This window comes from Peromyscus californicus, unplaced genomic scaffold (genome assembly GCF_007827085.1).
Source record: "Peromyscus californicus insignis strain IS unplaced genomic scaffold, ASM782708v3 Scaffold_11__1_contigs__length_118956290, whole genome shotgun sequence".
Lineage (NCBI taxonomy): Eukaryota > Metazoa > Chordata > Mammalia > Rodentia > Cricetidae > Peromyscus > Peromyscus californicus.
In genome coordinates this window covers 58456994-58478103 of record NW_026294402.1, presented here as the reverse complement: position 1 = coordinate 58478103, position 21110 = coordinate 58456994, and the positions used below count along the sequence as shown (strand labels likewise).

The following is a 21110-nucleotide window of genomic DNA, read 5'->3' as shown; positions in this document are numbered from 1 at the left end:
TTTGATAAAAGCATAGACCCACTATTTCTGAGAGTTGATGGCTCCCAGATCTGGCGGAAAACGTATCACCTCCATATTGGGAAGCTGAAATGGGCAGAGCCAGCAGCGCCAGCGCTGTTTCAGGCTTAGAAGGCTACAGTTCAAAGCAATAGACTCAAGCTAATATAAAAAAATAAGCCACATAAAGATGGCTACCACACAGAGAATCTGGATTATGTTCTCTTTGATATTCATAACTGAAGAAAAACATTTGATTACAAAAGCTGTTGAATTATGCCAAAATATATATTTTAAAGGTACCTTGACTTCAATATTTGGATATAAGGATATGTTGCTTTGAAAAGGAGATTCTGGTTTTGTTCTCACAGAAAGCCAGAGGCTATGGATTTGTTCCAAAATAAGATACATCAGGTTTGACCAGCCAAGACCACCTGAAAGGTCTCCGATGACACCAAGGCCCAGATGATCCAACATCCAGAACCATTTCAAGGCAACTGGCTCAGACGATACACCCTCATGGACTACTCCATAATCCTAAAGTATTCTTTATGTCCCCATAAGATACAGCGCCCCCCTCCAGCAGGAAGTAGTAAGAAAAGCTATGCCCAAATTCCCAAATATACCAAACTGACTTTGGAGATATGTAAAGGTTAAAACCTTCCTTTTTAAGAAAAGAAAAGGGGAAGTGCTGTGGGATGGTCTGTATGTCAAATGTGTTGCTGATTGGTCAATAAATAAATCACTGATTGGCCCGTGGCCAGGCAGGAAGTATAGGCGGGACAAGGAGGAGAATAGAGCTGGGAAGTGGAAGGCTGAGTGGGGGAGACACTGCCAGCCGCCATCAGGACAAGGAAGATGTAAAGTACTGGTAAGCCACAAGCCACGTGGCAAGGTATAGATTTATAGAAATGGATTAATTTAAGCTGTAAGAACAGTTAGCAAGAAGCCTGCCACGGTCATACAGTTTGTAACCAATATAAGTCTCTGTGTTTACTTGGTCGGGTCTGAGGGGTTGTGGGACTGGCAGGTGAGAGAGATTTGTCCTGACTGTGGGCCAGGCAGGGAAACTCTAGCTACAGGACCCCGTGAAACGCCCCCTCTGCTCCGTTGGTATGTCTGTGGACATTGCCATTGTTCGGGTCTTTTTATACACCAGTTTTAGGGGAGACTCTTCCACAGCAGACGTCTTGGTATTCTGGCTTTTAAAGTCTTTCTCCCCCTTCTTTAGTGATGTTCCCTGAGCCAGAGATGAGGAGCTGTGATGTAGATGTTTCTGTTGGGGTTGGGCTCCCCATGATCCATTGATCTCTTCATTGTGTCCAGCTGTGGTTTTCCGTGATGGATTATTCCATGTTGTATACTCATATATAAAGATTTGGAGCTAGGAGCTGAGATGAGAGTGTTTGTCTTTTTGGGCCTGAGTTTACCTCACATAATGTAATTTATTCTAGTTCTGTCCATTCACCTGCAAATGCCATGATTTCATTTTTTGTTAGAGGTGAATAGTATTCCATTGTGTATATGTACCACATTATCCATTGTCCATTAATCTGTTGGAGAACATTTAAGTTGTTTCCATTTCTTACGTATTTAGAACAGGGCATCAGTGAACATTGTTTAGCTAGTATCTGTGGAGTGGGATGTCCGAACACTTGTTAGCACATTTGATAAGCTCAGGCACTGGCATGGTAGACAGAAAAGCAAGTCAAGTTCCTGGACACTAAGGGGTTTAAATCTTGTGTGTCAAGATCATTGTAGGCAATAGGTATGTGCACCAATGAACTATAGGTATTAATTGGTGTGGAGTCCCAAACAGGGTAGAGTGAGGCTTAGTCCTACTCTGGAAATAAGAACAATGGTGATTCTCAAACTTGGCCTCAGACAAGGAGGTGCTGGTTTAGTTGGAGAGCTGGGTAGGGACTAGAGATATAGAAATGACTCAGAGGGGCTGGGAGTGGGTAACTCAGTGGAAAAGCACTTGCCTAGCATGTGAGGTTCAGGATTGAGGGGGAGGGAGAGGGGCTCAGAAGGAAGGAAGGAAGGAAGGAAGGAAGGAAGGAAGGAAGGAAGTGAGTGAGTCAAGGCACGGGGCACAAAAGAACCAGAAATCATGTGATCTGCCTGGAGAGAAGATGGGATGTGGGGTATAGCATGACACATGAGGTGGGCCAGATCGCATCTCCGGTACCCTCATCCTCTACTTCTCTGCTCTCCCACAGGATGGCTGCTTGCATATGTGGGTACTGAGCACCTGTGGCCAGTCCTAATGAGACACAAAAGTGACACATACAGTGAATTAGGAAGACTGCATGTGTACAAAATCAGCACTGTTGTATTGATTACATCTTGAAATGACAATATACAGGACAGGTGCAGCTAAAAAATACATTATTAAATTAATACCACTCCAGGACTGGAGAGATGGCTCTGTGGTTAAGAGCACACACTGTTCTTCCAGAGGACTTATGTTTGGTTCCCGGAACTCACATTAGTCAGGTCACAACTACCTATAACTGCAGCTCCAGGGGATCTGATGCCCTCTTCTGGCCTCCATAGACACCTGCACTCACACCTACACAAAACTCCCCACAGACGCACATGCATACACATAATTAAAAGAACAATAATAAAAATAAAACTTTTTTAAAAAGCAATACCACGTGTTTCTTTTTCATTCTTACCATGGTCTCGAACATTTCAAATCACACACACATTATATTCCTATTGGGCAATAGAAGCAGTGATGTGACATCACTGACAATGGTTTTTCAGTGAGCAAAGGAGATGAAGGTTGGGTCTGTGCCTGAGCACCCTGACTCCGACAGCCAGCAGAGAACGGAGACGATAGAGAACTATGACAGTCATTGGTGGAGTGCGCTCCAGATGTTTGAATGAGAAGGAGGCTGCCATTGGAGATGACCTTGTTTGGGGCTTAGGGATGGCTGGGCTGAGGGGTGTGTGGAGGGAGAAGCCTCAGGGCTGCTGACTACGTTGACTGTAGACCAAAGCTGTGGCCCTGGAGGAAGCTGATGGGTTCAGTAGCCAACAGTGATGCCGAGATGCCTGGGATCCCCCAGTGGGTAGGCTTGGGGAAAAGGCTAGTGCTCTGTTGAGATTCAAGGCTGTATATTCGTATTTGGGTATTGGTTTCTAGGAGTTACCCTGAGGGGCCAGGGAGATGGCTCAGTTGGTTGAGTGTTCACCCGAGTTTGGATCTCAGCGCCCATGTAAAAGGCCAGGCATGGAGGCAAACTCCTGAAGTCCCAGCACCCAGGAGGCAGAGCCAGGGGGATCCTTGGGTTTGTTGGACAGGCAGTCTCTCTCAATCAGTGAACTCTAGATTCAGTGAGAGACTCTGTCTCAACAGCCAGTGTGGAAAGTGAGAGGGGCCATCTCTGACCTTTACACATACAAACACATGTGTATATGCTTACACTAAACACACACACACACAAAAAAAAAAAAACCAACAAAAAACCCTTGAAAATATTATCCTGAGACTCAGGGCAAATGAGGTCACCCAGGGAGAGGACTGAGTTCTGGGAACCCTAGTAGCTATGGGAGTGTAGGAAGGAGATTCTGCCCAACACTGACACACTGTGAGGCAGGTAGTGTTCAGCTCCATGCTGGCAAGTCTTTGGAAGAGACCCTTGTTCTCATTTGCTGGTTTTAGAGCAAACCAAAACAACCAAAGTGAGAGCTTTCACCAAAACTTCCTAGTCTTCAAGAATAGACTTTGTCCTGGGCGCCAACCCTCTCATAAGGCGGTGTGGGGGGAATGGGCTGACTACATAGCTTTTCTGAAGGCCACGTGGCAAAGTCATGAAAAGTAGCAATTCTTCTAGGAGTTATTTAAAGTAAATAATCAGGAATAGAAACTAATGTGCCTGCCCAGACATGTTGGAGAGTCACTTCTGTGACATCAAATAGAAGTGGAAGCCACTGTGGGAAACAAGTTTAATAAGTCAGGGTAGACCCATGTGACAGTATGCACTCCAGACTTTCAGGACACCATCAGGTGCACATATTTATGGACATAGTGAGACATTCACGGTGTGTTCAACGGGAAAGCAGGTGGCTGCAGAGGGATTCTTTTCAGTGTGCTGACCATTAATTGAGTATGGTTAAGGGCGAGGGCTACCCAGCAAACTGTCTGGGTTGCCAGAATGTGGCTGCTCACAGACACCATGCTGCTGGTCTCAATGTTGTCTTCTACAAAGGGACTGATCATGGCGTGGGCCATGGGTAGTTAAAACTCAACACGTTCACTCATCTGGCTGAAACAGGGCCTAGTGTTCAAGAGATCTCAGTAGGGGCCAACTTGTGCTACTTAAAAAAGAAACTCCCAGTGAGATACAGTCCTGTCATACAAAGCACCCAGTTTTTTAAAGATTCAATATATTAGTTTTCCAAAGACTAGATTTTCATAGATGTTTTCTTTTAGATGTATTTATGTATGTGTAGGAGTGTTTTGCCCGCTTGTGTTCAAGTGTGCCACAGCCATGCCTGGTGCTCTCCGAGGTCAGGAGAAGAAATCAGATCTCCCAGAACTAGAGTTATGGACGATTGTGGGCCACCATGTAGGTACTAGGGCTTGAACCTCAGGCCTCTGCAAGAGCAACAAGTGCTCCTAACTAATGAGTCATTTCTTCAGGTCATACTTTATCTTAAATTATGTGTCTGTGTGCCTGTCTATGTGTGTGTGAGGAGATGAGAGCGTCAGAGCTCCTGGAGCTGGAGTCACAAGCAGATGTGAGCTGCTTGACACAGATGCTGGAACCAAACTTGGGTCCTCTGGAGGATCAGTACTCACACATTCTCAATTATGGAGCGGTCTCTCTAGCCCCACATCACCCATTTGAAAATGGGCAATTCAGCAGTGTTTAGCATATTCAGTGTTTAGGATATTCAGAGTTAAGCGACCTCAGAAGCCAACTTTTAAAAATGTTACCTTTTATTTATTCTTTGATATCTTTACACATGTATATACAATATTTTTTGTTTGTTGGTGTTTTGTTTTGTTTTTGTTTTTGTTTTTGAGACAAGGTTTCTCTGTGTACAGCTCTGGCTTTCCTGGAATTTGCGCTATAGACCAGGCTGGCCTCCAGGATCTCACAGAGATCTGCCTTCCTCTGCGTCCCGAGAGCTGGCGTTAAAGGCGCGGGCGCCGCCATGCCCAGCTACAGCGGGTCTTGATCAGCTCCATCCCAAACTCTTCTCTCATTCCCCGCAGGCACAACCTGAACATGTGCCCTTCCCACCTCCATGTCCTCTCCTTTGTTTTTTTGTAACCCAGAGTCCAGTTAGTGCCACCTGCTGGCACGCTGGCCGATCTTGTGGGCTGGACCGTGGGTGCACAGGCCTTGTGCAGGTATCCATGACTGTGGGAGCCCATAAGAGCCACAGTCATGCTGTGTTCAGGAGATGGTACTTCGAAGTACTCCTCTCCATCCTCCGGCTCTTAGAGTTGTTGCAGCGTCCCTTCTGAGGAGGTCCCGAGCCATGAGGGTGTGGCTATTGATGCCCTGTCTAAGGTTGAGCCCTGAAAAGTCCCTTATTCTCAGTGCGTTGACCCAGTCCAAGTCAACGTCAACTGCAGCCTGGTGGCCGGTTTGGGAACATTTTCATCACATCACTCCCCAGTCCCTTCCCCAGTCCTTGACAACTAGTCTTTCTGTCTCTAAGATGGGCTTCTCCTGGACCTTCCTAGGGGTGGAATCGCTCAGTCCGTGGTCTTCTGCGACCTGTTTTTCCGATAAGAATAGCTTTCAAGGCCACAACACAGGCAGCATTTGGTTTCTTTTTGTTTTTACAACAGAAAGTCTTTATGAGCAAAAAAGTCATTGTGAAATTTAAAAGTGTCTCTCTGGGATGAAAATGGTCTGCTTTCACAATACCCACCAGGCATATTTAACTTGAAGCTTTTGTTCCTCTGCTTGGTAAGATTGAGTTGCTGGGGGCGGGTAGCTCTCCCTTGTCTCTCTAACCTTACCTCATCCTCTCCCAATCAGAGCCAGGACTTCCCACAGCCTGCTGATGTGGGGTGGTCAGTAAGGGGCAGAAGATTCTAGATGGACGTGGGATCTGGAGAGGCCAGGTTTCCACTCTCCCTCCGGACACATACAGGAGCTCTGTGTCCCTCCGAGGCCCTGATGAAAGACACAGACAGCCATCATCCCCTCTTCCGCAGACACTAGGGTCTATTGCCTGACTCAGGGGAGACCCCTCTGCTGTCACCTGCTCATTGTTTGCTTTTTGTCTCTAAAATTCATTTCTATTCAGTGATTTTTTTTTTAAATGGCACTCTGTATTCAGTTTGGAATTTTCTTTTTCTTTTTTTTTTTCAACATGGAAAGTTCAAGGCCAGCCTGGGACACATGAGACCCTGTCTCAAAAAAGAACTTTCCACAGCATGAAATACATTCACATTGTTTTGCTTTCCTCCCCCATCTCTATCAGTTTCTAATTACATCCTCTCTCTCTCTCTCTCTCTCTCTCTCTCTCTCTCTCTCTCTCTCTCTCTGTGTGTGTGTGTGTGTGTGTGCATGTGTGTGCATGCATGTCCCAGTGCACATGTGGAGGTCAGAGGACAACTTTCGGATGTTGGTTCTCTCATTCCACCATGTGGAACTAACTCAGGTTGTCAGACTTGGCGGCAAGTCCCTTGACTTGCTGAGCCATCCTGCCAGTCCACCATCCATTTCCGTTCTTCATCCTGCAGAACTCTACACCTGTTGAACACTGACCCCGATTCCTGCTCCTCCCCTGATGTGCCTATAAACCATGCTATTTTCGCTCCTCTAAGTATCCCATCTTAGCGGGTCAGACCTTTGTTCTCCCGTTACTGACTGGCTTATTGAGCACATGAAGTTCTCAAGGTACGCGGAGGCTATGGCATGTTATAACTTCCTTCCTTAGGGCCGAACAATATTCTATTGTATGTCTGTACACACTGCATTCTGCTTCCATCCATCTGCTCGTGACATTTGGATGGCTTCCATCTTTTGTAGATGAAGCCTCTGTGAACATGGGTGTGCAAATATTTGTTCAAGACCCTGAATTCAGTTTCTTTGAGGATATATGACTATTGATTTTAGTGGAAGAATAACAAGACATTAGTGAGGTAATATAAAAGCACACAATCTTGTCACTTCTCTAGAACAGTTCATTTGAGCGCATCCCTCTGGGGGCTATCCACATGTCTGTTTTTGAAAATAATGCAATGATAATGGGACAGTGGTTTTCTAACTTCTACTTTTTAGGTCTATGTGATAAGCTGGCATATGAGCCGAGGCCATGTTAGTGAGTAGCTGTCCCGGGAAAGGAAAAGAAAACACAGTGACCTCTATGCAGATATGTACATTTGCACGAGATAAATCCAGACACGAGGACCATGCGAATACTGGGGAAAACCCACACAGCAGGTATCCACGGCACTAAAAACAAGTGGGGCTGGGTTCTGAAAACATGAGACATGAACAGGAAGGACCCCCGAGATCTCCGAGCTGCAGTTTCTTTTTTTTTTTTTTTTTTTTTTTTTTTTGGTTTTTCGAGACAGGGTTTCTCTGTGTAGCTTTGCGCCTTTCCTGGGACTCACTTGGTAGCCCAGGTTGGCCTCGAACTCACAGAGATCCGCCTGGCTCTGCCTCCCGAGTGCTGGGATTAAAGGCGTGCGCCACCACTGCCCGGCCAAGCTGCAGTTTCTTAAGGACAGGAGGGAGATCCTGAAACAAACAAACAACAATCTCGAAATGATTCCACAAACCTGACCTGAACTCATCTAATCACCCACCCACACACATGTCTTCACTGTTGCAGCCTTGGCCCTGCTCCTGCGTCCCCTCAGGACTTTCCCCAGACAGCGGAGACATTGGCTCTTTCTGTCGGAGTCTTGATCTTCCAGGAACACTCCGTGATGAGCACTAGAGATCTCACTGAGGGATCTGATGACAGAGGGGACCAGCTGGCAGTCATGGACCAGCCGTCCATAGTCAGTCTAGTTTGGGCCAACAGTGGCTCAGTTTCCGGGGTCTCTGGTCTTTTTTTTTTTTTTTTTTTTTTTTTTTTTCCTTTTTGGTTTTTCGAGACAGGCTTTCTCTGTGTAGTTTTGGTGCTTGTCCTGGATCTTGCTTTGTAGACCAGGCTGGCCTCGAACTCACAGAGATTCGCCTGGCTCTGCCTCCCGAGTGCTGGGATTAAAGGCCTATTGCCACCCTGCCCGGCCAGTTCCAGTCTGTCTTTTATGAAACAGTGGTTAACAAGAGAGACTAGGAAAAGCTTTTTATTTACTTATTTATTTATTTTTGAGACAGGTTCTCATGGAACCAAGGCTACCCTGGAACACTTCTTATGGTAGCCGAGGATCTTTAACTTCTGCTCCTCCGGCCTTCAACCGTCTGAGTGTTGGGATTATGGGCATGTGTGACTGTCTGTTTTATCCGGTGCTGGATGTGGAATCCAGGACTTTGTGCAGGACTTTAGACAAGCACTTAACCAATCGGGCCACATCCTCAGTCCATGACTATAAGAACCTTAAATATGACCTCGTCCTTGAGAGCCGCACATAGAGCGACATAGATGCCATTGTCCCCTGCCCTCTGCTTCTTAAGATGTCAGAGGGTCTGCACATCCCTAGGGAGGTATTTAGATAAGCATGCATTTATCATCATTTTCACATCATAGTCACATTTCCATATGTGAGAGACCTGGATCCTAGAACTAGGTAGGGCCGGAAGTCATAGGCACTGTCCTTGGGGCAAGCCATAGAAATTAGCATTTTTACCAATGCTATGTACTGAACATAGCTTCTTAACCTTGCCAAGCTGGACCAAAGAGTTTGGTTAAGCACGCTCTTCCTAACACAGGACACCGATCAGGACAGATCCCTGCATTTATTTTTCCTGTTTACCCTTGATTTTCCTGTCCGTATATATCCACCCTCGAGCATCTGTGCCCATTTGATTTTAAAGGCATGTTTTTATGTGACTGGTGTTTTGCCTGTATGCATGTCTGTGTGAAGGTGCCAAGTCCCCTGGAACTGGAGTTACAGATAGTGAGCTGCCATGTGGGAGCTGGGAATTGAACCCGGGTCCTCTGGAAGAGCAGCCAGTCCTCTTAACCACTGAGCCATCTCTCCAGCCCCCTCAATATAGTTTTAAAATTTTAATTCCTAGCTATTTTTTTTTTTTCCCCAGAGCTGAGGACTGAACCCAGGGCCTTGCGCTTGCTAGGCAAGTGCTCTACCACTGAGCTAAATCCCCAACCCCCCCCCCCCCTTTTTTTTTAGACAGGGTTTCTCTGTGTAGCTGTGGAGCCTGTCCGGGGACTAACTCTGTAGACTAGGTTGGCCTCCAACTCACAGAGATCCACCTGCCTCTGCCTCCCAAGTGCTGGGACTAAAGGCATGCGCCACCACTGCCTGGCTAATTCCTACCTATTTTTATTTAGTAAAAAATACATTAGATATCTTATCCTTTTTAAATATTTTATTTTTATGGGTATGAACGTTTTGCCTGCATAAGTGTACCACATGCATGCAGTTCCCACAGAGGCCAGAAGAGGGCACTGTATCTCCTTGAGCTGGAGTTACAGACGGTTGTGAACCATCATGTGGGTGCTGGGAACATAACTGGCATCCCTTACGAGAGCAGCCAGTACTCTTAGCTGCTGAGCCACCTTGCCAGCCACACTTTACACATTTTAAATGTACAGTTCTGAGTATGGTCCACACTTACACTGTTGAATAACCCTCGCCATCATCCACCTTCAGAAATCTTCCATCTTCCCCACTAAAAGCTCCATGCCCACAAACTAATAGCACCTCAGCTCCTGCCTCTCAGCTCCTGGCAAACACCACCTGCTTTCTGTCCCTGCAAATATGAATCACACCCTCTTAGTCATTTTGTGATGAGTTTATTTCACTTGGCAGAGAGTTAGTTTGCAAGGCTTATCTGCGTCACAACACAATCAGTACGTCTTTTTAAAGCTAAATAATATTCCACTGTGTGTTCTAACCATACTTTGTCTCTCCATTCATAGTCATTTGTGGGAATTCCAGCTTTGGGTATTGTGAAATAATGCTGGTATTGGTATGCAGATACTCTCTTTGGACTCCTGCTTTCAGTGTGTGTGTGTGTGTGTGTGCGCGCACACGCATGCACCTAGAAGTGGAATCACTGGACCTTATGGTAATTATATTTTTTTGAGTAATTATGCTGTGTTCTCCACAAAGGCAACACCATTTCATATTCCTGGTGGCAATGTGCACATGGTCATTCTACATTTTACAAAAATAGCCTTGTACTCTTAACTTATTGATTTCATTTGGAACTGTGTTTTTCTTTAAAATGACATTTACTTATTTGTGTATATATATGTATTCATTTTTGGGGGGTGCGGCATGTGCCATGGCCTGCATATGGAGGTCAGAGGACAACTTTCAGGAGTTGGTTCTCAGCTGACATGGAGCTCCACGTTGAGCTGTTTTTTTGAGTTCTAGGAGGGCAACCCATGTGTAGGGGCTACAAAAAGCTGCTGCCTGCTGATTGAGGTCCTCTGATGACAATTCCAGTCCTGGCTTGTCCACCTTTCTTCACCAGATGTCACCTTCCTGTGTGACACATAGGCAGAAGCCTCTCAGCACTCTACCCAGGTTTCCCACCTGATGATTAAATATCTTCACTGCAGCCAGGTGTCTGTTTCTTTGCATGATGCATGATTCCTCCAGGAACCACACCGGCCGGGTACACTTTAGCATGTGGATGTCCCTGGCTCTGACCTGAGCGTACTTTCTATTTCTAGGGAGATATAGCTGCCTCCACCCCCTATCCTGCCTCTCCTGAACTTTGCGCTTACCGTGATGAAAAATTAACTGGGCTAATGTTTCCCTTGCAAGGACAAGGACAAAGTCTTCAAGGCAGGCCTGGCTGGGTCCCAGGAAAGCAGGTGCCAACTGAGGTTAAAACCAATCCCGAGCCACCACCCTTTCCCTGCCCAGGGTAGAGGGGTCTGCTTCTCCCCATCTTCAGAGCTTTGTGAAACTGCCCTTGTGCCCCCCCCCAATGTTCTCACAGGGAAACTTGAGGAAAAATCCCAGTGCTCAAGAGGCAGAGGCAGGTGGATCTCCGAGTTCAAGTCTATAGAGCACATTCCGGGACAGCCAGGACTACATGGAGAAACCCTGTCTTGAAAAACTTAAAGAAAGAAAGAAAGAAAGAGAGAGAGAGAGAGAGAGAGAGAGAGAGAGAGAGAGAGAGAGAGAGAGAGAAAGAAAGAAAGAAAGAAAGAAAAAAGAGAAAGAAAGAAATGATACTCTCAGATTTACAGATGGGTTCATCAGTTTTCTTGCCACCCAGGTGGTCCGTGTCACACTGATGCAGGCACAGGAGGGAAGCCCAGGAAGTGGTTGTTCAGTCACACAAGAGGGTCTGCCCTGCTTATTTCCTTCCCACAGGGAAATGAAGGGGTGGATGACGGTTCCTTCTGGAGCCTCCACGATGTAAAGGTTCCTCCACGACACTGACCCCTCTTCCCCCCTCAGCTTTTCTCTTCAGGCTCCCTTATGTATGTAGCTTCCCTCAGACATGGCTTCACCTGTGAGTGAGGGACTTGTCCTGGAGAGCAATGCTAATGCTTCTAACGTTCTTTCTCGAGTCACCGTATGGTACCGGAGAGACTGGAGACTGAGCAAGGTGAAGAACGGAACGGTCAAGAGCCAAAATCCAAATAGATCAGGGATGGAGTCCGAGCGCCTTGGACTTGACCTGGCTGCCTCACAAAGGCGGGACTGACTGGGTTTGGTGTCCGGGTTCAAATGAACTTTTGGCTGGAAGATGACGACTGCACAAGCCCCTTCTGTCCTTCTCTGCTCACCTAAGCACACTGCCATCCCTATCTCTTGGTGCTTCTCTGGGCTGTGAGCTTCTTGTTTACAGAGCGGTGAACTCGCACACACAAAGTGGAGCGAAGCCGGGAGGATTCGGGAAGTTTTCACTGTGGATGTCCCAACAAGTAGCATACTTGTGACATGGAATTGCTGGAGAGAGATTTGACAGAACCCAGCTCCCCTTCTTCATGCATGGCATCAGCACTGACCTCTGGAGTGGGGCCACTCCTGTCTTGCACTGGACTGTTGCAAAGTCCCAACACCCTAGGCAGTGGAGAGGGATGGGCCTGAAACATTTCTGGCAATCTCATAATTATGCACCTGGTGAGAAGAGCTTTTGTTTTGCAAATTGTATCAAAGCTACCCTTTGCAACTCCAGGCCCAGTAGCAAGACCTCAAAAACAAAAACCTGGGTTTAAATCCTGGCTCTGTTCCTTGGGGTCATGCCTCCGGGGCAAATAGGGGCGTGGACTTCGAGGGAAGCGATTGGACTGTCTGGGTTGAAGACAGCAGTTAAGACCATCTTCCTTTCCTGTCTCTAGATAAGAGCTGGGAAGCCCAGTGGTGGTGGGGGAGGCTACAGCCGCAGTCTAACAGGAATGCAGGAACCGGCTTGTTAAGGTCCACTGGGCCTCAGGGATCCTCCTTTCAGGGAGGTGGAAGGAGAGGCCTCTGGCAAGCTGTGGCTGCTGGTGGGGCATCCTGGGTGACAGAGCTGGGGCCCCTGCAGCTTCTGGGCTGACTTTGTGGGACTGGTCAGACCTCATAGGGCTTTGTAATTCCTACCGGCTCTTGGTTTGCAAATAACTTCTTTCTCATCACGGGAGGTGGTGGTGGGGTTTCCCACTGTTTAAAACAAGCACAGCTAACCTGATGGGGAGGCAGCAATAGGGTAAAGGAGCCGAGGGCCTGCTGTACCGCCCCCAAACCCGTGGAAGGGACCCGTAGGCAGCCAGCCCTGAAATCTGCTGGTTGGGGGGAAAACCCCAGGGCTACCCGAAGTCAGGTTCTCTTGGCGTCCCACCTAGGCTAACTTTGAATAAACTTCCCGAATCCTCCCGGCTTCGCTCCACTTTGTGTGTGCGAGTTCACCGCTCTGTAAACAAAGCTCTCTTGCTTGTTTGGCGTCGAATTTCAGTAACACCCTGTAATGTTACTTCTCCCCCTCCCCCAAAGATAAATCCTAAAGCGCCCCCATTCATTCCTTCAGGAATGCAACAGATGTCTTTGAGGCCCGTTTTCTGCAAAGAGCTTGGTTCACTAGGCCCAAGGGACCCCTGGCTCCAGCTATTGTTCAAGTTGTCACTGAGGTCTCTAACTCCACTTTTAAGTCTCCCTCTCCCCCTTCCCAATCCCTCCTCCGCAGTCTCGGGGCAGTCAGCCGGTCTGATCTCACCCAGCAGGAAAACAAAAACAAAACACCAAACCAAAGCAAAATAGCCCGAGCCACTGAGCGAGATCAGTGCGCCCCAGCTTCCTGGGCTTGGAACTGAACCCCTCATCGTGTCCGGGTCCTCTCCGGGGAGCAGCGAGCCCTAGGCGGCCTGCGCCTGTTCCCTCCGAGTCTAACCCTCTCTAGTTCCTGCAACTGCATCTGAGCGTCTTGAGGGCGGCGAGTCCCCAGGAGTCCGGTCCCGCGGCACTTGGCAGAGGTGACGGCCGCTGTGCCCGGTGGCCCACGTGGGCGCGCTTGGCGGCGCGGGGCGGGGAAGGCCGCGGGTCCTCCCCGGAGCAGGGCGCGGGGGAGGAGCGGGGAGCCCCGGCGACGAGGGGGCGGCGACAGCGCTGGGAAGGAGGCTGCACGCGGAGCTGCGTGAAACGTAGACTTGGGAGCGGGCGGGAGAGGAGTAGGGAGCGCGGCTGCACGGCCCTGGCCGGCCCTGCGAGGCGGCGATCGCAGGGGAGGCGGAGGAGAAGGAGGAGGAGGGCTGCAGAGGCGGAGGGATCTGCTCACCACAGCCATCCAGGCCAGCAAAGTTTGGCTGGGGGTTGGACTTTCCTTCCCGGAGGCGGCACCCAAACAGCTACCCCGTGCGGAAACCCAAACTTTCTACTGCCACTCCGAGTCTCGCGGCCGCCGCCTCCGCCCCGCGCGCCCGGGGCCTGCCCGTCAGTCCGTCGGTCCTCGTGGAGCTGCTCGGGCGCCGCCGTGCTCCGGATCCCCGCAGCTGCAGCGCCGCAGCCCCGGCCCGGACGCCGGGGCAAGTTCTCCAGAGTTAGACGCGAAGTTCGGGCGCGGCGCGGGCCGAGCTGCCCCTGTGCGCCCCCGGCGTCCCCAGTGCGCCCAGTCCCGCCGGGGGCGCCGGTGACCCTTCCGTGCCAGCCATGTCGTCCATCCTGCCCTTCACCCCCCCGATCGTGAAGCGCCTGCTGGGCTGGAAGAAGGGCGAGCAGAACGGGCAGGAGGAGAAGTGGTGCGAGAAGGCGGTCAAGAGCTTGGTGAAGAAGCTCAAGAAGACGGGGCAGCTGGACGAGCTGGAGAAGGCCATCACCACGCAGAACGTGAACACCAAGTGCATTACCATCCCCAGGTGGGGGCCCGGAGCGGCGGGGGGGGCGCGCCGGCCCAGCCCCCTAGGGCGGCCGGGGTGGAGAGGGAGGGCGTGTGCGTGTGTGTGTGCGCGCGCTAGTGTAGGGGACAGGCAGTGGGTGGAGGGACCCCAAACAAAACCTTCGGATTTGCCCAGGTTCAGAGCCCAGGCTTCCATGCGGCACTCTGGCTTCCAGACCTCAAGGATCGCTAGCCGCCTCCGGGCAGCAGGGGTGCTGCTGAGCTTGGCCCCCCACTCTCCGGGCTTTGGGCTCCAAGTAGAGGCCCCGCTTTGTTCGGCTCTGCCGGCCGAGCCCCTCCTCCGCCGCCGCCTCCCGCCCCGCGCTCGTGGAGGTGGTGGCGTGTGTCCCTTTCTTTTCTTCAGCTCTGTTCCCCCACTTCTTTTCCTCGTCTACAGGAATGCAGTCGGTACAGCTGTGGGTGAGGAGCGGGAGCCGTTGATTGACAGATTCCTTCTTCGCTCTTTCTTTGCCTTGGGATTAGCATTTTTATCGAGTATTTTTAGATTTGGTTGTGCCAGCCTCCCGCCCCCTGTGCACGCATGCACGCACGCACTTAGTTGCAGAGCAAAGCACCGACTTTGAAGCGGGAGAAACAAGTGGCAGAAAGTAGGGGCATTCCCTCTTCCCACTCCTCCATTCCCTCTTCCCACTCCACCTCTGCCTGGTTTACCTTCGTTTTAATCGAGAGTTTGCTGGTGCCTAGAACCGAGCAGGCAGCTCCAGACAACAAAACACCCCAGAGCTGGCCTCCCTCCGCCCCTGCATTCCTGTAGAGCCTCTTTTCCCAAAACGCTTTGCCATCTGTCCTGACCTCCTTTATCCTTCCCATCGGGCTAGAGGAGTCCGACGGGAGCTCACAGATGGCTGATGGAAGGGGTCAGTGACTTCACTCCTGGGGCCTCCCGGAGCATAGCCGCGCCTGGGAATTGGGGTGAGGGCACTTTAGCCTTCTGTCTCCACTTCTCAAGACACCTTTAAAGACTGATTCCAGAGGAGGGACAGGTGCGGATGTTGTGTGTGTGTGTATGTGTGTGTGTGTGTGTGTGTGTGTGTCCGTGTCCCAGGATGCAAAGGAATGCAGAGAGGGCTCCCAGGGCCTAAGCTAGAGAGGTCATCATCCTTCTGGGCCTCCATCCTTGGCCACCTGCTCAAGGCAGCTGTGTATATGCTGCCAGCCCTGACAGTCATGCACAAAGCAACATCTGTCCACAGGAACCCAGGGTCGGCCTTCCCTAGAAATAAACACCACATATGGTGGGAATGCATGCTTAAAAAATAGTTTAAAAACAACAACAACAACCATCAGCCCCCCAACCCTGGGTGGTACAGGGGGAGGGAAGGCAGTATGTTGTCTGGGAAGAATGCTTGGCGTGTGAGCCTCTGCCAGCTGGCTTTAGGGGAGGTGGTGTGATGTGATGGTCAGAGGCACCTGGGTTTTAGCTGCAGCTCTGGCTACTCATTCTTCTTCATCCTTTTGACAAAGTGGGATGGTTGAGTCTCGGGTCTCTGTCAGATCCGGAGAAATGGCCTTTTCCTAATATGCCTGGGTGCACCCAGACCGAATGCTTTATGTTTTGACACCCCCCCCCCAGTTGATATCAATTATGAAACAGCTGTGCAGAATGTTTCACAATTTACAAGGCACTGTCATATGGCCCGATGAAGACCTGGAAGATGACAGAACCGGAAGACAGAAAAGGCAGCGAGGTCTAAAACGATCCTGACCTTGCTTTCCCCGCAGCCCTCCCCAGCCCTGGGCAGGTGAAGGAGAGATCAGGCTAATCACCCCCACAGCACCCGGGCCTTCTAGGACTAGGCATCTCAGCCTGCCCGTTCGTTCGTGGAAGATGGGGTGTGGAAGCAGGGTTTTTGGTTGCACCCAAGGCTTCCTACATGTTAGTTAAGCACTCTGCTACTGAGCTATCCTGCCAACCCTGGGATTGTTTTCTTTTATCTTTTCTCATCTAGAGAGACCCAGTTGCTTGGGTGGATTCAGACAAAGGTGGATTTCCATCCCTGGATTTTGTGCCCACGCCTCTGGGTCACCCTGTCTCCCCTGGCAGCAGCTGCTGCTGTTTTGGCCATGGGCAGAAAACTAAAGGCCACGTCTTGGGGAGGCGACTGGCTGGCTTCATGCTAGTGCTATCCTGGTGTCTGCTAAGCCCCAGGCTTGCGTGCTGCTTGTCACATTGCTGTCTTTGAGAACTGGGGCTTTGGAAAGTAGACAAAGGAAAGTGTGTGACTTAGTCACCCGCTTCGTGTGGGGCAGGAGGCGGGACACTGGGTGCTTCAGCACATTCTGTCAAATCTGGAGGCTGGCTTTGAGGACTCTCAGTCTGAGATGTGTAATGGACATCTTGAGTAGCAGTGGCACCATTTGGTTGTGGTAGCTGTCGGCGGCCACATGCCGGCTTGGTTCCCCCAGCTTTAGGCAGTTTGAGTGATCAGGAGAGCTGGAATGATAGAAGCTTGCCACCACAGAGATGAGGTGCAGGAGTTTGATTTTACTCCGCAGAGGGGAGAGCAGGGCATCTCAGATCTGGCAGGGGTGGGCAGAGCTTGGGTGAGCTCCATGTCAGCAGCCCACTCCCACCTGCTTGAGAGTCTGAAAGGAGCACAGGTGCCCTCCACTCCAGTTCCTAAAAGCGAAACTGAAGCTACTGGCCCTGAACATGCCTTAACCTCCCCACTTCCTACAGGCAACAGCAGTGCGTGAGCTGCCTTGTGGTGTGTGTGTGTGTGTGTGTGTGGGGTCCATGGCTCCGGTAGTTGTTTGAAGCTGGACCAAGCTGAAGGTGTTGCTGGTTAGAAAGGATCTTGGGCTTTCTTGCAACAGAGCACCCAAGTCCAGAGAAAATTCGAGAAGTGAAGAAGGTCTGATAGGAAGCATCTCCAACCTCTTTGTTCATTCCGTTTTTAGTGTGACCTCCTCCCGGGGCCTTCAGGGATGTTACTAGGCTACCTTCAACTGGCGGAGAGAGGAAAAGTACTTTCACCTGTAACACAGCTTTCTCAGGCTTCTGGGGACCAACACCAAGGCTGTAGATAATGTCCTGTAGGTCTCAGCACCTGGGGCCTCCCGCCTCCGTGTAAAGGGCTGGCAGCGAGCCTGCTCCCAGCTGCCTGCAGGGCAACCCCTCAAGATAGGGGCTGCAGGACATTGGGGAGCTGACTAGAGGGCTGACCCAAGTGTCACTTAGTAGTCTCAGATTGGAGGGAACTTTGAGCCTTGCTGCTTGGCCCCAGGGGCTGGATGTTTGGACCCGTACTTGGTGCAGGCAGCGTTTTTTACTCTCCATTTGTGATCAGACATTCTAGGCTAGCTTTTTGTGTGTTAGGTGATATTAACCAGACCAGTGGTCTCTGAGTCAGTGTTACAAGCTCTCCTGTGGAAGGATGATGCAGAGATACATTGGAGATGCAGAGATACATTGGAGAAGATAGAGGGACTTTTGGAAAGTGGGGGGTGGGGTGGGGAAGATGCTTATGATAGATGCTTTAAATGTGAAGGCCCAACAGTAGAGTATTAATCAGTGACAGCCACCTGCTTTCTCAGGGGAAGATAAACCTCACCTGCCCTGGAATTCAGGTCCCAGGCCTGCCTTGTTTTTATTGTATTAGTGTATTTTTAAAATGATTTATTTATTTTATGTACATTGGTGTTTTAGTACCCTAGAACTGGAGTTACAGACAGTTATGAGCAACCATGTGGATGCTGGGAGTTGAACCCGGGTCCTCTGGAAGAACAGTCTGTGCTCTTAACCGCGGAGCCATCTCTCCAACCCCTATTAGTATATTTGTGTGTGTGTGTGTGTGTGTGTGTGTGTGTGTGTGTGTGTGTGTGTGCTGCACCTTTGGAAATTGGAGGATGGCTTGCAAGCTTGTTTTTTCCTTCCACTATGTAAGTTCCGGATATGGAACTTAGGTCACTGGTCTTGGTGGCAGGCACCTTGACTGGCTGAGACATCTCACCAGCCCAGAACCTGCCTTTGGCCACCTGGATGGCTTTGGGACCACCAGGTTCCCAGCCCTCCTTGTCTGCACCTGTAAAATCAGGGTAAGATGAGGAACCGGAAGCGTTGGTGCCCATGCTGGGGAGATGTGTGTTTTGCCTTCTGTCCTTACCACTCATTGATGCGGACTTACTCAATCACTTTTCAAGGGCCTTTCGAGACGGGCACAGGTACTTATGGAGCTCAGCATTCCTGCCTCAAGATACAGGCCTCTTAGGGTGGCCGAGGGTTGCATAGTGCTCTGTGTTGGGAGCAGGTGTGTGTGTGTGTGTGTGTGTGTATTGGGGAGGTTGATTTGTGCTGGGAAACTGAAGGTCTGAGGAGTCTGGACTGACTGCAGGAAGCCCATGGAAACTTGGTCTTTTCTTTATTATTATTAGTGCATATTTGTTGTATAAACTAGATTTCATTATGACATTTTCATATCTTGCATTTTGCTCATATTTGCCTCCCATTCCCCTCCCTGATCTCCCATCCCCCACTGGTCTCCTTCTAGTCCCTCTTCTACTTTCATCTCTTACATATTTAAAAAAACAAACTCTAGATCCTGCCTGTGAGAGAAAGTGTACTATGCCTGTCTCTTTCAGTCTGGTTTTTGCTTAACATTGTGATCTCTAGTTCTACCCATTTTCCTTGAAACAACATCCCCCCCCCCCCCCCCCCCCCCCCCCCCCCGTGTGTGTGTGTGTGTGTGTGTGTCTCGGAACCCAAGGCCCTGTGTCTTGAATGACACCTTTATCTTCTGACTTTTGCCAAGCAGACAGGTGCTGTGAGTCTCTTGTCACTTGCACAGAAGGGCTTGTGAGCTGAATGCTGCCCAGGACTCAACTATGAAATGTGTTCTCTTTGAAGTAAAAGGCAACTTAGTGTTGCAAACCTGAAATTCAGGTTTCCGTGGGAGCAGGGACTCCAGCATGTGACTATGGGTCCTTAGCCTTTCCTTTGGGTACAACTTGACTTTTCATGTCCCTAAATGACATGCTTGGGAAAAAAAAATCCCATGAACCCCAGTTTCTGAAAAGACTTTGGAACTTTTAATAAGGAAGTCTTTGCAAGGATATAAACACTTTAAACTGCCTTGTTTATTTATGTGCATGTGTGTATATGCTTGTGAGTGCAGTGTCCATGGAGACCAGAAGGGGGTGTCACCCACCAGATGGAGTTACAGGCAATTGTAAGCCATCCAACCTGCTGCTGGGAGCCCTAACTCCTGTCTTTTCTTTTAACCACCTAGCCATCTTTCCAGCCTCTGAAAATGTTTAGTTTGTTTTCTGTGTGTGAGTGAGGGTGCCTGCACACCATAGTTCATGTGTGAAGGTCAGAGGACAATTTCTGGGAGTTAGTTTTCTCCTTCTACCATGGCTTCCAGACATTGAACTCAGGCCATCAGATGCATGGCAAGAGAGTTTACCTGCTGAGCCATCTTGAAGGCCCTGGACATAAACATTTAAATGACCATTTTCATGATAGGAAAAAAAAAAGTGGATGGATGCAGCCATCATTCAGTTTTGATGAGAAATGCAAGAAGTTGATGTAAGTGGAGAGAATTAGGTTTGAGCTTATCACATCGGGAATCTAATTAAAATTAGCTTTTGAAAAATAAATATTGGCTTAATAATGTAAATTTGTGATTGCTGCTGTATTATAATGGAAGTAAAACTAACACAATTTAATGGACTGAATGACTATTAATTTCTAGTCATTAATTCATTAGGAGATTTTAATGCTCTTTGGTACTCTGTGGAGCCATTATTCTTAGTGTGCCCCTTTGTGGAATAGATAGGGTTGGGCAGGGCTTGCTCCTTTGAAATGAGACTTCATTTTGTTATGGTATTTCCCCAAGGTCTTCATCTGCAAGCCCCCTCTTAGAATCAGACTTTCAAGGTGGATAGCAACAGTCATGAATAGCTAGTTAACTTCTGATCTTGTCTCCTCTGCTGTACTGATCGATTAGCTATCTTTTTTGTTATTGTGCAAAAATACCTCCACAGCAGCAGCTGACAGGAGGGAAGGGCTTCTTCTGACCTGCAGTTTCAGGGGACAGCTCATCATGGTGGGAAGGCCACGGGAGCAGGAGCTCGGAATGGATGGTCACATGGCATCCACAGTCAGGAAGCAGAGAGGGCTGATTGCTGGTGCCTGGCTCCATTTCTCCTTTTTATTTAGTCCAGGACACCTGCTGCCCACAGTTAGAGTGGGTCCTCTTCACCTCAGTGAACCCAACTGAGAAATTCCCTTATGGACACACCCAGAGGTTTGTTTCCATGGCGACTCTAAATCTCATCAGCTTGACAATCAAGATTAACTATGACAGCTGATTAAACACCAAAACAAGAAAATGGCCCCACTTGTTTTCCCTGGTCCGTGTCTGATAGTGTTGTTTTGCTGGTTAGAAGGTAGCTCATGGGGTAGGACATGGGAGGAGGCATCCTGCTATGTGTATGGGGGTGTATGGAAGAACCCGAAGCTGGTGTATGTTGGAGGGGTCCAGCTTTCCCCACAGTAGTTCCTAGAAACAGTAGTAAGTTGCCATGGGGATCTTTTATTTATGTATTTGTGTGGGGTACCCATGTGCCATGCATGCATGGGTAGATCAGAGGACAGTTGTGGGAATCAGTTGTTTCCTTTTACCAAGTGTGACCTGGAGATCAAACTCGGGT

General features: G+C 49.3%; 1 protein-coding gene across 1 annotated transcript in view; it reads left to right on the top strand.

Annotated features, from left to right (window-relative positions):
- The first annotated feature begins 12974 nt into the window (after positions 1–12974).
- The window catches only part of Smad3 (SMAD family member 3), a 120417-nt gene continuing 112281 nt past the window's right edge, over positions 12975–21110 (top strand). Inside the window, exon 1 of the mRNA XM_052763489.1 lies at positions 12975–14415. Within this exon, the coding sequence (XP_052619449.1) occupies positions 14210–14415 (206 nt within the window). The 5' untranslated portion in view covers positions 12975–14209. The remainder of the gene's footprint in view (positions 14416–21110) is intronic.